The sequence below is a fragment of the Aquila chrysaetos genome, chromosome 19, assembly GCF_900496995.4.
Source record: "Aquila chrysaetos chrysaetos chromosome 19, bAquChr1.4, whole genome shotgun sequence".
In the NCBI taxonomy this organism is placed as follows: domain Eukaryota; kingdom Metazoa; phylum Chordata; class Aves; order Accipitriformes; family Accipitridae; genus Aquila; species Aquila chrysaetos.
In genome coordinates this window covers 6,830,841-6,845,632 of record NC_044022.1, presented here as the reverse complement: position 1 = coordinate 6,845,632, position 14,792 = coordinate 6,830,841, and the positions used below count along the sequence as shown (strand labels likewise).

The 14,792-nt window shown below is 41.7% G+C and overlaps 1 protein-coding gene across 5 annotated transcripts in view; it reads right to left on the bottom strand.

Annotated features, from left to right (window-relative positions):
* The window catches only part of SPATA13 (spermatogenesis associated 13), a 163,089-nt gene that overhangs the window by 22,449 nt on the left and 125,848 nt on the right, over positions 1-14,792 (bottom strand). For 4 of the 5 annotated variants that reach the window (XM_030043001.2, XM_030043003.2, XM_030043004.2 and 1 more), the window contains exons 3-4: positions 10,345-10,707; positions 7,092-7,236 (exon numbers count right to left, since the gene is read on the bottom strand). In XM_030043001.2, coding sequence (XP_029898861.1) covers positions 7,092-7,236; positions 10,345-10,707 — 508 coding nt within the window. The remainder of the gene's footprint in view (positions 1-7,091; positions 7,237-10,344; positions 10,708-14,792) is intronic. The other variant, XM_030043005.2, reaches the window with a different exon arrangement.

Below are 14,792 nucleotides of genomic sequence, written 5' to 3'. Positions count from 1 at the left end.
GACTGTGTGGTTTTGCCCAATGTCTATCCCAGCGCCACCATGGGATGCTGCCGGTGGGGGGGGGGGGCGGGACGACTGTTCTCCCTCCTCTGCACCGGCACGTCTAGCAACTGTGCAGCCACAAACTGAACCCCCACAAAAGTTCTGGTGTGGGGTGAGCTGGTGGCGGGTTGGTTTCCTCGCAGGATCAGCCGGGGACAGGAGGAGGCGCAGGCTGTCCTTTGTAGCGGCAGTCCACAGTGACCCTCTCCAAACGCACGCTGAGCTGGCTTACCCACCGCGCAGGGCGCTCTGAAAAGGCTGTGGGTAGCACAGACTAAAATACTAAAACTAAAAGCTAGTTTACCCACCTCAAGAAAATCCAGTTCTAGATAACCCTCTGGTATCATAGGACCCTACACCCTGGGGCAGACCAAAGGTCCCCCCCACCCGCCCTGCTCTGACAGCAGCCAGTAGCAGATGCCCAGGGAAGAACATAAAAATAGATGAGGCATGTAATGGCATTTTTCTGATGTACTTTCCTAAATTCCAGCTATCTGCAGATTAGAGTCAGATCCTTCCTGGGGCAGAAGTGGTATCTTTGTGTTTAATGAACTGAATTTTTCAAACCACTTTCTGAATTTCTGTAGACTTTTGGATGTGAAATATCATGCGTAGCAAGAGTGTGAAAACCATCTTTTATTTTGAACTTGCTATCTGATGATTTCATTTGGTGCCCTTTAGTTCTCACATTATTGTAAACAATAACTATTATCTGTCCATTTCTCCTCTGCCAATCAGTCTTTCATTCCCCTATTGTCCTTTTTTCCAAGTTGCAGAGCCCTAGCCGCGTTAATCATCCCTCACACAGAGACACTGAGTAGGTTTTCTTGTCCTTTTGCCTTTCTCTGTATCGTCCCCTGTAAAAAATGCCTTTTGAGGTGGAAAGGAACAAGGAGATGGCCCCCCCACACCACACCAGTGGCACAATTGGGCCTTCTGTTTTGTTCTCTATTCCCTTCCTACAAATTCCTGCCCTTTTATTTACTGTTTTGACTGTTACTATGCACTGAACTGACACTTTAATTATCTGTTAGGATTGCAAGATCTCTTCCTGAATGGCAATATCCAGCTCAAAGTCCATGCTTCTGCAAGCATACCAGGCTCGTGTTCCTCCACGTGCACTACCTTGCCTCTATCAACACTAAATTCACCTGCCACCAGCGCAGCGCATTGTGTCTGCGTACTGTGAAATCCTTCTGCAACTCCGTTCAAGCAGCTTGTGCTTTTACTACCGTGAATAATCTAGCACACAAGCAAGAATTGTAATTTCATTCTATACCTCCCTTCCCACATTATTTGTGAAGACGCTGAACATCGGACTCCACTCATGAGCTCCCTCCTTAAGAAAACCAACCACATTCCTCCTCGCCGTTACGTAGTGGTTACTCACTTGTTAAAGCATGGGAGGATCTTCCCTCTTATCCCAGGCCTCTGTTAAGAGACATCTGTAAGAGATCTTGTCAGAGGCCTTTTGGAGGTCCAAGTAGCCTTTACCTACTGAATCCCCTTGGTCACATCCTCAGTGATTTTTTTCAGAAAACCTAATCCATTTGTGGGCAACAGCTTTCCTCTACACAGGGCACATGGACTCTTCATCCTAAGGGTCCACCAGTCAGTGGTGGTAACAGTTGATGTTACTCTCTTGCCATAGTTTCTAAGTCCTAAATACATTCTTTATATATTCTATGTACTATCATGTCAGACTCACTGGTCTACTGCTCACTGGATCCCTCCCATTACTTCTTTGTAAATGGTTATCCCATCGCTGCCATCTTCCTTGTACCAGAGGCAATTTTTGAGGAACAAATTCCATGCTGAGGCAGTAGCTCAGCAATTTTATTCTTAAATCCCTTTAGAATCTTGGTTCTGGCAATTTGCTACTATTCATTTAGTTACTCTAAAACTTTTACTTGAGATTTTGAGACAGATCCTTATCTAATTTGAGCTCAGGTTTTATTTCTCAGTTGCTTACAAGGCCTACAAACTGTCTGGTAGTCTACAGGGTTCTCATATTTTTTAAAAAGGATGTAGTTTTCATATCTTTAGCAAATTGTTTCTACATTCCTGTAGCTTTACATCAAAATTGCTAGAGGTATTTTTTTTCTATTTGGTTACAATTCAACAATCTGAAGGATGTCTTTTCTTCTTCTTCTTCTTCTGATAGATTCTTTTCCCCTGTGTTTAATGACAGAACCCTTTTCTGGTGTTTCCAAAGTCTGTTTTGACAGATGACATGAATTTGCTCTAAGTATCTAATATGCTGTCCTTGAACACTCTCCATGCTGCCTGCAAGCATTCAACACCTTTTTCTGCTCCTTTAAATTCCTTTGTTACATAAATGACTTCTCACTTTTATTTACTTTCCCTCTTTTAAATTAAAACACATACTGTATTGGATTTTTTTTACTCTTCTCAGCCCTGCAAGGATATTGGCTCAGAGTGCATTATGGACACAGAGGACAAGATTCGTTATCTGTCTGTATTTGGTTAATGAACAACACCCTAAATTACCTGTTTCTTCCAGTCAAGGTCACCTAGCTTAGCTTACAAGTCTATACAGTCAGATGAGACACATCCCACCCTTACAGAGTAGCTTTTATGTGTGATCCTGCACACATCTCAGGAACGGTTCAAGAATTGTTTCACTTCCCGTAGGTCTCCTGATGAGCTGCACCGAATAGTTATTTATGGTACGCCTAAAAATGTACCACTGTGCCCCATCACAACGCTTAACCCACATGACAGCAATTTAAGTCTCCTTTTAGGACTGTGCTTGCTGCCCTTGAAACTTCTCTGGTTTCCTTGGTTTGTCACATTTACTTTCATCATCCTGGTGATCTCAGGTGGTTCATAATTTAATCCTGTCACTGTACTTTTTCCTGTTTAGGCATGGCATTCCAGACTACAGATCCTGTGACACTTGATGATACAGTCAATTTGTTTATCTGATTTGGCTCTTAGTTTTTAATACATTAGAGACCCTCTTTCACTGGTACAATCTTTTCTGTTACTCCTATACAGCTTTCACAATGGTGATATACTGGTTATGCTCCACTGGTTATCTTCCTTCAACCAAGTTTCTGACATCTGCCATCTAGCGTCTTTAAAAATATGTTTACTTCTCCATCTTACTTTTTAAACATTCACTATTACTGGCAGGGTTGCCTGTTTTTCTAAATCCTCTTTAAACAACATTTGTCCAACTGTTCCTGACTATTTCTTGCTTGAGTTTTGTCAGCTTCTGCTCCATCCTCCATATGAGGATGCAGTGATCACTGACATCGCCTGTAAAGGATGTGCTGTCCTACACTATGTATTATTACACCTTGCCAGCTTTGCCCTAAATCTCCCTCTTTTTAATACAGCTTTCTGGATGAAGGTGCTTGGGGGTAAAAAGGCCTCTCTGCCTGACACTGAGCGTGGCATTGGGAGCACTTTGGACATTTTACCGTTGGGCTCCTGGTCTTTTAGCTTCTACCTGACAGCTTCAGTTTTGCCTCCAGCGCTTGCCTCCTGCCCACCACGCTCTCCCTGGCACCCACCTGCCCCACAGCTATCACCTCCCCCCGCAGTCCCCAGGACTGCCTCGGTGTTCCACCTGATGCACCAGCTGCTCCCAACACGCTGCTAGGTCCTGTTTGCATCACCTAGCCCAGCTATCTATGCGACTAAATCCCATTACCCACCAGCATAGTTTTTATCTTTTCCAATCGGGTACGAGTGCCATCCTTCCAAGTATCCCATAGCCATCATCCTCCAGTTCAGAGGCTTTTCTGCGCCCAGCAACACTGGGACTGCTTAGCCTGCGGTAGTGGATTTCATGATGCCCCTTCAGGTCCTGTCCGTGACAAATACAGCCCTCAGTCTAGTGACCTGGGAATTTGTGTTTCCTGCATATTGTCCTACTTACATCCTCACTCTTGTGGGGTGGGGGAGCAAAGATAGCGTAGCAAGGAGATGGTAGCAAGCAGAGAACTGTTTTCTCTCGGGGAGTGATTACTAACTGCTGTTTGTTCTAGGGGTGAGGTTTGAGTATTTCATTGGTGATAGGGATGGAGAACCTGAAAATCTCCTCTCCCAACAGCCAGTTTGTTTGCACTTCAGCTCCCGAGCTGTGCTCCACACAGGCTGAAACCTACTTGGTTACCCAACCTTGATGAACTGGGAAAAGCTTGACAGTAGTTTAACATTGTAGGCAAATGTCCAGGACAGGATACTATGTGAATTAAAGACATTTAAATTTATTAATCTAAATGCTGGAATCCACATTTGAACGAACCATCTAAATCAGCAGGTATTGGTCACAATGAAAACAGCTGAGAGAGCAATCCACCTCATCCAAAGGCAGCTCCTGCTCTAACCTTCATTGACTGCAATGGCTAAGGCCTCAGATCAGTTGTTTAAACGTACATACTTGGTGCCATTTTAAGTATTTTGGATATCCTGCTGGCCTCCAGCTGCCACTGAAGAAAGGAATAGGTCTTCCATAGGTCCTCTGTCATATCTGCCAGCTGCAGGTAGGTGCTCGGGTACCCCCCACAGCACTGGACCCTGGGGTGGGTATCTGAATCAAGCCCTAGTCCTCCACTGCCTGTAACTGGTGTTCTAATGGTTAACTCTTATGTAGGTACCTACATTTAGACTAAATTTAGGTGACTTAAACTTGGGTTGAATCCCACCCCACCTACTCAGAGCTCAGCTTATCCAAAGGAGTTCACCAATTAATTCAGCCAAATTCAAATCCCACACAACAATATGCAAGAAAGATGGGTTAGTTTTTAAGATACTTATAAAAATTGCTGTACTGTGATAAATAGGTAACGTCTTTAATATAATTTAAAACTTGTACCCCTTTAAGCACAAGAGTAGCAATGTAAGTCTCAAGGGAAGTTTCACTTATGTGTTGGCTGCTTGTTATTCTGTCTCCTACAGTATGATGATTTACTGTCTTGTGACAACTGTTTTTCTAAAAATTTACATCTCCAATTCTATCTCTCATTGTTATAAAAGTAGATATGCAATGTATTAGGCTTTAGCAAGTAACTAAAATAAGATGCCACTGGTTTTCAGTGCTTGGGTTTAGAATTTCTTTCTATAATAAAGGGCTTTTGTGCTATCAAATTTCACTGTACATGAGCAAACAAAAAACTCTCACATGTTCAAAGACAAGGAAATGCCTTGTGAATTTAAGCGAAAAAGGAAAAAGATCAGAATGTGTGACACTAGTCATTTTTTTATTTTCTGCTGCAGCTACTTAATAGATCTTTGCAACTGCTCTCAAACTGCGAAGTCCATGATATTCCTTACTTGCCTTCAGGGCTTTGATTTCAGAAGTTTTTCCTGCTCAGCTTCTATGTGTATTGTAATGAGTCATAAAAGTCACATCTAGCATAATCAGTATTGCTTTGGCTTCACTGTCTTGAGAAGTGGCAGAAATCTTGCTTTGTGTATTTGTCATCCTGATGCTTATGTTTAGGAGACCAGTTATTCAGAAGCTAAATATCTGGAAAGATACTACTCTCAGGCAGTTGCCTAGGTAACTAATATTATTTCATATGGTTTCCAAACATGAAATGGAAAGGATAACTAAAAATAGAAAAAGAATTCCTACTTTGTGATACTTAGAGTCTCTTTTTTTGAAAACTAGCTCATGGCAAACCTGTTATTCTGTGAGTGGTCCTTCTGGAATCAGGCACTGAGATACCATGTAATCTCAGCAAGGGTCACAGCATTAGATGTCTAATTTACCTCGATGTCTAATCTGGATTATTAAGTGTACTGAGACAGCAAGGACACAATCCGGACATGGGCTTTAAAGTATTTCCCAATATTTTACTACAATATAAATTAAAAGGAAAATACTAATATAATATATATAATGTATCTCATTGCTATAGTTAGAAATTCTCAAGTCTGTTCCTTGGAGAGCACTTTCTGAAGAAAACTATCATGCTCTATTGAAGACTGGAAAATGCAGTTTTAACATATTCTTATATAAATTGATGCATACTTGGAGGATTTTTTGAGCAGAATTTGGACATCATTGCAGCTAAAACTTAGCTTAGAGCCATAAAAGCCAAGTACTGACTAGTAAACGTACGTATCATTTTAATAAAGAAACGCTGAAAATGCTATTTGTTAAGTTTCCTACTTCAGTCACGGCAAGCCCTAATCCAGACACCTTTACTTATTCTCTCCACAGAGAGGCAGAATGAAGGTTCCCACTAGTGTTTTGTTCACTATTAACAGTGAAGGATATAAAGTGAAAATTTTGCTTTTATTTCTGACCCTTGCCAATGAAACATGAATAACTGTTCAGATTATGCTGACAGCTGTCTGAAAGAACACAAATGGTATTAAACCAGGTTCTTCTGGTTCCACCTGCCAAGAAATGTTCCACTAATGCTAGATATGACTTTCTATTAACTCAAGATAGCAATGCATGCTAATAGTAAACAAGTACAGCAAAAATACACAGGGCACATCAGAGAGTCTGATAAAGGGTAATGCTTCCAAAAAGGCAACCTTTTCCAAGAACCTCTCCATCATGTACCAGAACCATGGCTGGGCTACACTAACCACTGAGTAAGCAACTGCAACCGCATACAGTTCTCTGAAACAAGCTGCTTAATTATTTAGGGCTTGCCTATCTAGGTAGTTAAGCTGAATGCACGGCAAACAGAAAATTAAAAATACATGTGTGATGTGGCTATGGTTCGGGTATGAACTCAGGCATATTGGACCTTACTTCCTTCATATTCTATTACTATCTTCAGGCAAGTATGTGAATAGACAGTGGAAAATACAGGAGTGTAAGTGGTACCGAAGAATAAACCATATAAATGTCAAACAGTAGATGTGAAAAACAAGATTTACATGAACACAGCAGCTACTAATGAGAAACTCACAAAACAAAGCAACTTAGCTGGGTACTACTTTGTCACTGAGTTAGTTTGCACCCTTTTGTGATCCACACTATAATCTAGTTCCTGACTAAGCTGGGGTACGAAGCTGAGATCTAGAGAGTTAAAAAGACTCGCCAATCTTACCGTTAGATGTTCTCATCTGCCGCCTGCGTCCAACCCGGTCCAGGCCGATGGGGGTACTTTGTGAAAAGGTGAGCGGCCGGAACCTGGCTGAAACAGCTTTGTAAGGGGGTACCTGGTGTGCTGGAACGGGTGGCCGTGTCACAGGCTACAGAGAAAACAGGAAAATCCAGTATTAGTAAAGCTACCAGCAAGTCCAACTCAGTAAAACTCAGGTATGAAGTAAGGTTTCTTCAGATAGTCCAGCTAATTACAGGGGCAGTAAAATCCCCTACTTTGAAGTCACATTGCTTAAACACTGCATACCATATCCACCAGCACCACTGAAAATATTTTATTGCTTTACAGTTCTCTGTTACATTAAAAACTCCTTAGCCTTCTGTTATGATCAGACATGCTCTATAATTTTCTTGTTGTAATACTCCGTGCCCAAACAGTCTGGGATCTAACTGCTTTGAGAACAGCCTGCGCAGTGCCGGCTGGCGTTGTAAACACACATCTGAAGGGAAACCCAAGGCAAAAGAATGACCAGAAATGCTATGGTTGGAAGTTGTGTTCATTTCCTGGGACGCTTGCTTTCTTCAAATAAGTGTATTGCTTTTAAGTAAAATAAACATATTTTACAAGACAAAAATAATTGTCTAAATGATCCTCTGCTCTGAAGTTCTCATTAAAAAGAGGTAACATTAAGTTTACTCATAACTTTATCTAGAAGCCATCTTCTTTAATTAAATCACTCATTTGCCTAATTATGATTAGAGAACCTAGCCGTTTTATTTGCAAATTGAGTCTAATTTTAAGTCGTCCCTGAACAACTCCACATTAGCCAGGCTGAATGACCTTGCATAAACATTCAACATAAAACAGCCAGACCTCAGCCCATGAACTTCAGAGAAACTCATCTTTAGATCTTCTCTTATCTTTCAGTTGTTACTGTTCATAGGCCCTTCTGTCAAGTAATCGGAAACATCAGGGATGGTTTTTTAATGAACTAGCTCTTGACTAGACCCTGTTCTGAACCCAATGATTTAGTATTGTTTGAAAATGTTTTCTCACACCTAAGCTGTCAGACCAAAATGAAACACAACAAAGGACGAGTTAGCATTATACTTTTCAAATATTCCTGTGGGTTTTCAAAGCTTTTACGAAAAAAAATCACCAATGGGAAGATCAGTCTTTGAAAGCCCCACATAAAATACTTCTAGCACATGTATTCCTGCTTCATTAGTCCTTTTTTACATTCCAGCTACAAATTTACTTTCTAATATGACTGCCAAAAACCTCAACGTGTATTGAATATGATTTAACTACAACCTCATTTTTAAGCCTCATTTCTTCAGTGCTTTAGCAATATACCAGGATCCTATCACTGAGTAACACCACAAAGAATAAGTCCAATATATTGCATCAAACAGCTAGTAGAAGTGATGGGAATTACTATATGCAAATAACTGGCTGATTAAGCAACAAAGCTATTTATTTCTGGGCAACTAACATTTTCTTGTAAGGCTTCAGTCCAGATCCCTTCCCTGGACAGACAAGGATGTGCTGTTACTCAGTGGCAGGCCTGGGAAGGCCATCATTTGGGTAAAAAATGTGCCCCATTGCGAACGGTCCATAGTTTTTGTCTTCACCACAGTGATCCAGCAATGTGCCCGTTTAACCCCAGCCAGCCCTCGCAGCAGCATCGAGCATGGAAATAGCTGCCTTGATGCATGTTCCTTCATTAATAAACTGATGTGAGCAAGGTTTGAAGAGAGACCAATTTGCTTTCATCAGTAAATGAAGGGCTTGGAGTGTTACATCACTTCCATGGTACAGCAAGGATCATTTGGGTTGCCAATACTTACTGTCCCTTGAAATCCATCTAGTATTCTTGAATAAGATGGCCTAGAATTTGTAACAATAATTTTCTTCTTTTTTTTCCTCCAAGCTAAGTAATGATAAAATTAATTTTAAAATACCCCAATTATATAGGGTTTGAAACTATGGCCTTTGCCTGGGTAAAAGATTCATTGGCTTCAGCTGGAGTTTTGCTTGAAGATGCATTTTTTCATCAGGGATTTATAAAGAAAAAAATGTGCAATATACAATAACAATGTTCATGTTAAAAATTGCTTTTCACAGGAGACTGAAAATCCTGCCATTGTTTTAGCATTTGATTTCAGTCAGAGGAGTACCACTAAACTTCCCAGCAGGAGGATAGAGTGTCACGAGAAAGATTAAGAGGATTCAAATTCCATTAATAACCACTAAAATCACATTTGCTGAGGATGTAAGTACTATTCCTTTTTTCTGTTGCTTTATCAGCTTGAGAATTGCTGCAGGTAAGAGTCCTCCAGCTTTACTGGAAAGTGGAAAACACCTGATCAGTGCAGTGGTACAAAAGCCCATGATGAGCCTGAAGCTCTGCAAGCAGCTGCAAGACAGGGCCACCGCTACCAACACAACAGTAAGTTCCCCTACACATTATACCCACTCAGGACTACCTCCAGGGAAAAAGGAGATATTTTTATCTTTCAGAAGATTTTTTATTTCTCACTCTCTTACCTAAGCCGACAGAGATGGCAAATAAGTATATAGGTACTGCTCAAGTGCTAACTCAGCCACATGATATTTTCTTACAGGCTTCCTACGTTCGTTCCATCAGGTCAATTTAGTAGTACATAAACAGACATTTTATTCATATTGCCAGTTTTCTTAGATTCTTTGTTTCATTAATTTCTCAATTTATTACCAATTTTCTTAAGCAATGTCTTTATTAAAGTATCCTTGATATGCCAATACGAAGATTTTGAACACCACAGCTAATGGCACAGGTTTTGAACAGACCTGGTTTTGGAGAATTTGAAATGATCAATAAATATTGTGTTATTATCATATTTGTTTGTACTCCTCTGTTCCTCAGGCCCTACACTCAGTAAGGAGACTAAACACACAGCTGTATTACACACAAATGAGCTCTTATATACCAATATGAGACATAATGACCATTCCAAGAAAGAAATAAGGTTAATTTACAATACAGAAAAGATTATCCCAAAGTCAGTATCAGTTTTATTCCATGCTGTTTTGTTTCTTAACAAGAAGACAAAGTAATTAGTGACCAGGAAAGCAGAATTGTAAGTATACGATGTCAGCTTGACAAAAGGGAAGGAAGAGAAGGAAGCATCCATTCTATTTTCTAGGCTGAAGATAGAGACAAGGAAGTGAAAGGGTCTTTTGCAGTTTGCAGAGAGCACATCTCTTATCTTACTTGTGTCAGCAGAACTTCCATCTCTTCTGCCGGACCACTTCCATAGAAATTGACCCCACCTATTACGGAGATGGGTCTTCTTTTTCGCCCTCTGTGGTAGCCCACTGTATTGCTTTGGACCACAGACCCGACGGGAGCCAGTCCTGGCTGATTTTCTCCATCCATGCAGTCTGCCTTCTGAGACTCCACCGCAACTGCATCTTCTGGTATAGAAAAACTTCTGATCGACATTTGGCCATAGTCTGAGAGAGGTCTGGGGCGAGATCTTTTTCCAGAGCCCCATCTCCTGGGTGTGACCTTTTGTGTGTCTGCCTTTTCTTCATCCTGGGATGGGGACTTCTTCCAGTGATCATCGGAAACAACCTTTTTAAATGTGAACAAGTCAAATAAGCCACAAAATTTTCTGACAGTTAATCATTTGTGAGTTTTTCATATGGCAGATCAACTTAACATTGCTAAAAAGAAAGACTTACCATAAATACAACAAACGCAACTGACAATTCAGGAAGAGAGTAACCTTGCAAAGGAAAGACATCGTGGTGCTGGTGCTGAGTAACATTAACACCCAGCCATCAGCACCTCTTAGGCAAACATGACTAATAACACTAAAAACTCACCTATTACCTCAGCACACAGACAGGCCCTATCATAAACACTGAATTCACTGAATGATGCCTTGGGAAAGACAGCCCTGCCACTCACAGGACTTGTTCCTGTGCACAAGTAGGATGTTACATATAACACCAGTAAAAACAATTGAACCAGCACACTGTGTTTCTGGACTTCTTACCAAGGCCTGGAGTGACAGGACAAGGGGCAACGATTTTAAACTGGAAGAGGGTAGATTTAGATTAGATACAAGAAGAAATTCTTTATGATAAGGGTGGTGGGACGCTGGAACAGGTTGCCCAGAGGAGCTGTGGATGCCCCATCCCTGGAAGTGTCCAAGTCCAGGTCGGATGGAGCTTTGAGCAACCTGGTCTGGTGGAAGGTGTCCCTGCCCACGGCAGGGGGGTTGGAACTAGATGGTCTTTAAGGTCCCTTCCAACCCAAACCATCCTATGATTCTATGATATTCCTCTGCTTTACCTTTACCCAGTAATGCAAAAGCAAGCCGTGTGACTGCTTGCTGATCCCAGGGAGCCGATACCAAACCAGGCAGCCGCACTCCCTCCTACCGCTCACTCCCGCGCTCTCGCTTGGGTCAGATCTAGAGATTGTGCAGCCGCGTGCGGATTGGGTAAGCGAGCTCAGCCAGTTTGGAAGGGAGAAGCTAATTCTACACGCTCACCCAGGTTATAGTCATACAGGCTAGGGCCAGAGATACATTGTAACACAAATACAGGAAAAGCTGATGTTTTTAGAGAGGAAGCTTAGAAAATGAGCATGTTGTTCCTATTTAACAGCACATCTGGCTCAGGGAGGTTAATGCCTATAGGTATCATAATTGCACTGGTACTGCAAGTTTGGACATAAAATAACCTTAACTGAAATACTTGTTAGAGAGATCATTTTTAAGGATTTCAGTGCATTTGGAGTAATACCGCTGTAAACTTTTCTAGCAAAATCCCTACAGTTTTTGAGAAAAAATACTGCACATAAAAATTTATATTCACATTTCCCTCAAATTTCCAAATTCTCAGCATTTCCTTGGCTTTTCCTGGCTCCTCTGTAAGAACAGAAAAGAAACAGAGAAAGGAAGATGGGTATTTCTGGGCTGGGTGGCAGCTGGCATGAATGCCTGATGGAATGAATGACAAAGTCCAAACCACTGCTAACCAAGTAAACCCTGCCCCAAGTTCTCATACAAATTATGAGCTAATTCTGCCTTTTTTTTGTAAAAAAATCAGCCTACTTCTTTATTAGGGTATCTTCAGACTACCCAAGTGCATTTCTGAGGATGTTCAAAGCTAATAAGTATTCCAAAAATGAGAGGCATCATTTTGTCTGCCTGGCTACATTTTGTTCATCTGTTTCAGACCAGGTGAAGGCATTTCAGGTACTGCATATTCAAAGCAAACATGCAGCCCAGAATCAGCCTTTTACAATGATGCCTGTGAAAGAGAACTTATCTTCTGTCACCTTCTTCTCGACCTACCATTTTCAACCAGGCCAGTACAACTCTGATGAGCCTTTTTTAGAAGGCCACCTGATACAGTGGGCAGATTTCGCTTTTTGTTTGAAAGACAGCTTAAGACAAATTTCACTGTATGAAAGCACTTTAGCTAGTAGGCAGAGTTATTAAACAGTCAGCATTTTAACATGATTACTGCAATTAAGGTATGAAAAATGATCAATGTCATCCATCGCTCTACATTCAATTATTTCACTTACAGCATGAAATTTATTCTAAATAGAGCACTTGCATAAATTCTGATTTCTATGGTGTCACACCTGTCACTCAAGCATGCTTCAGCTTCTCTGCAGATTTTAGCTCAGGACCAGTTTTAATAGTATAAGCAATTCAGTAGAGAGTGACTCCCTGGCTGGTGCACTGACACAGCTTCAGCAAAGCTGTCCCTTAAACACAGCCCCTCTAAGGTCAGAGCAGCAAAATCACAGGTTAAATAAGGTTCTTACCTCAGAATCGGACACAGGTAAAGGGTCTCCACATATGCAGTGACTGAGAAAGGAGCTCATGAGAGTCATTTTATGTTTTTGTTTTGCAAAGTCTTGTCCATAAGAGCTATGTATGTGAGCACACTCTCTGCATAACCAGTCAGGTGAAGTTCATCCCATGATCCTGTACTTTTAGACTGAGGGAAGGACACGTCACATGTCATCTTCTAATCTGCTTTTTACACCCTTATCTTGAGCAATAATATTTGCAAAGAGAGGACTGCTATCCTTCTGCAGCACTCCACCTACAGCGGTGATCCAAATGACAGCCAGATTAATCTCTGCTGTGCAATAAACAATGCTGAAGGATGTGTATTTTTAGGCTTAGATCTATAAACTGCATTAAAGAATACTAATAAAACAGAAAATGTAATCCTCTCATAGCAAAAATCAGAGGAAACCAGACTGATAACCTCACATTCCTCTAAGTGACCTACTCAAGCAGGACCTGATCAAGTGACCACTTACTAGGAGGAACAAAATATCCAGCACACAACTCATAGGCTCCAATACTGCAGTCACTTAAGTGTAAGTGTGATTCTTGACACCAATGAAAAAATTCTAAGGAAACAATTTTGTTCCACCTATCACTGGCTTTATACTGGTGCAGCACCACTGACCTCAGATGACCCTCTCCTGATTAATCCTTTGTAAGTGAAATCAGGTTTATGTTACACAATTATTATTGGTAACATCTACAGACATGAGTAGAGATATACAGGGCACTTCATATAGGATGAAAACCAAAATGTCACACACTGACTCATACATTCTAAGTGTTTGTCAAAAATTTCAAGGAATTTCAAGATTTCTGAGAATTAAAGGTCTAAGCTGAATCCACATTGGATATTCTGAAATTCACATCTGCTATTCTAGCAACAGCACAGGATCACCAATGCTAGTAATCAAGATTATTCATCTTGTCTTTTAGGCTGCATCCTCAGTTAGGCTTCTTCTGAGAATGCAAACATAAACAGCTCTACTTATTTATACTGATGCGAATGAATTAATTTTACCTGGACACCTAAATTCCTACGACAGCACATTAATTAAATTGTTGTATTTCAATTGTTTTCCTTTTCCCTGACAGCAGTATATCTACAAATACAACCACTTTTGCTATTGTTCCCATGTAATATGTCACTCTTAGGATGGGATTCAGCTCCAGATTCCCACATCTAAATTTTGATGTCTGCAACGGAGGTGTCTGTATGTTAGCTAGACGTTAACGCTGTCATTGTAGCCTGTAGAAATCTGTGGCGAAATTTTGTCGCCCGAACGTAGGCACCCGGGGCCGTTTCAAATGTCCTAAGGGATGTAAAATATCTGTGCATACCATGCCTCTTGCAGGTACGACCCAGGACCTACGGGAGGCCCGGGCCATCCAGAAGCAGCCCCTGGAGATGAGGGGGAACCAGTCAGGGCACCTCCAGCAGCGCTGGGTGCTTACGTTCAGGCAATCGAGTTGAGCCCCCAAACAAGAGTGCCAGCCAAGCCCGCGGAGCGGATCGGCCGGGCAGCACTGCAGGCAGGAATCAGGTGCCAAACAGAGGTGGACGGCACTGCAGCCGTGTTCCCCAACGCTGTGGGGAAGCCTGCTTGGTCCCCATCTCCTGCCCCAGCAAGGTGCAGCTTCCCCACAAGGTGCCGTCCAGCTGTGCACAGCTGTCTTGGTTACCTGCCCCTCATTGCACTTGACAGCTATTCTTGGGTGACTCGGCTCGGCTCTAGGTGCCACTTTCAGGTGTGTTGGTCAGGGTGTGCTCCCCTGACCCCACCGATCCCGCTCCAGAGGAACCTTCCCAGGCTGCTCCCAGGTAGACAACTAC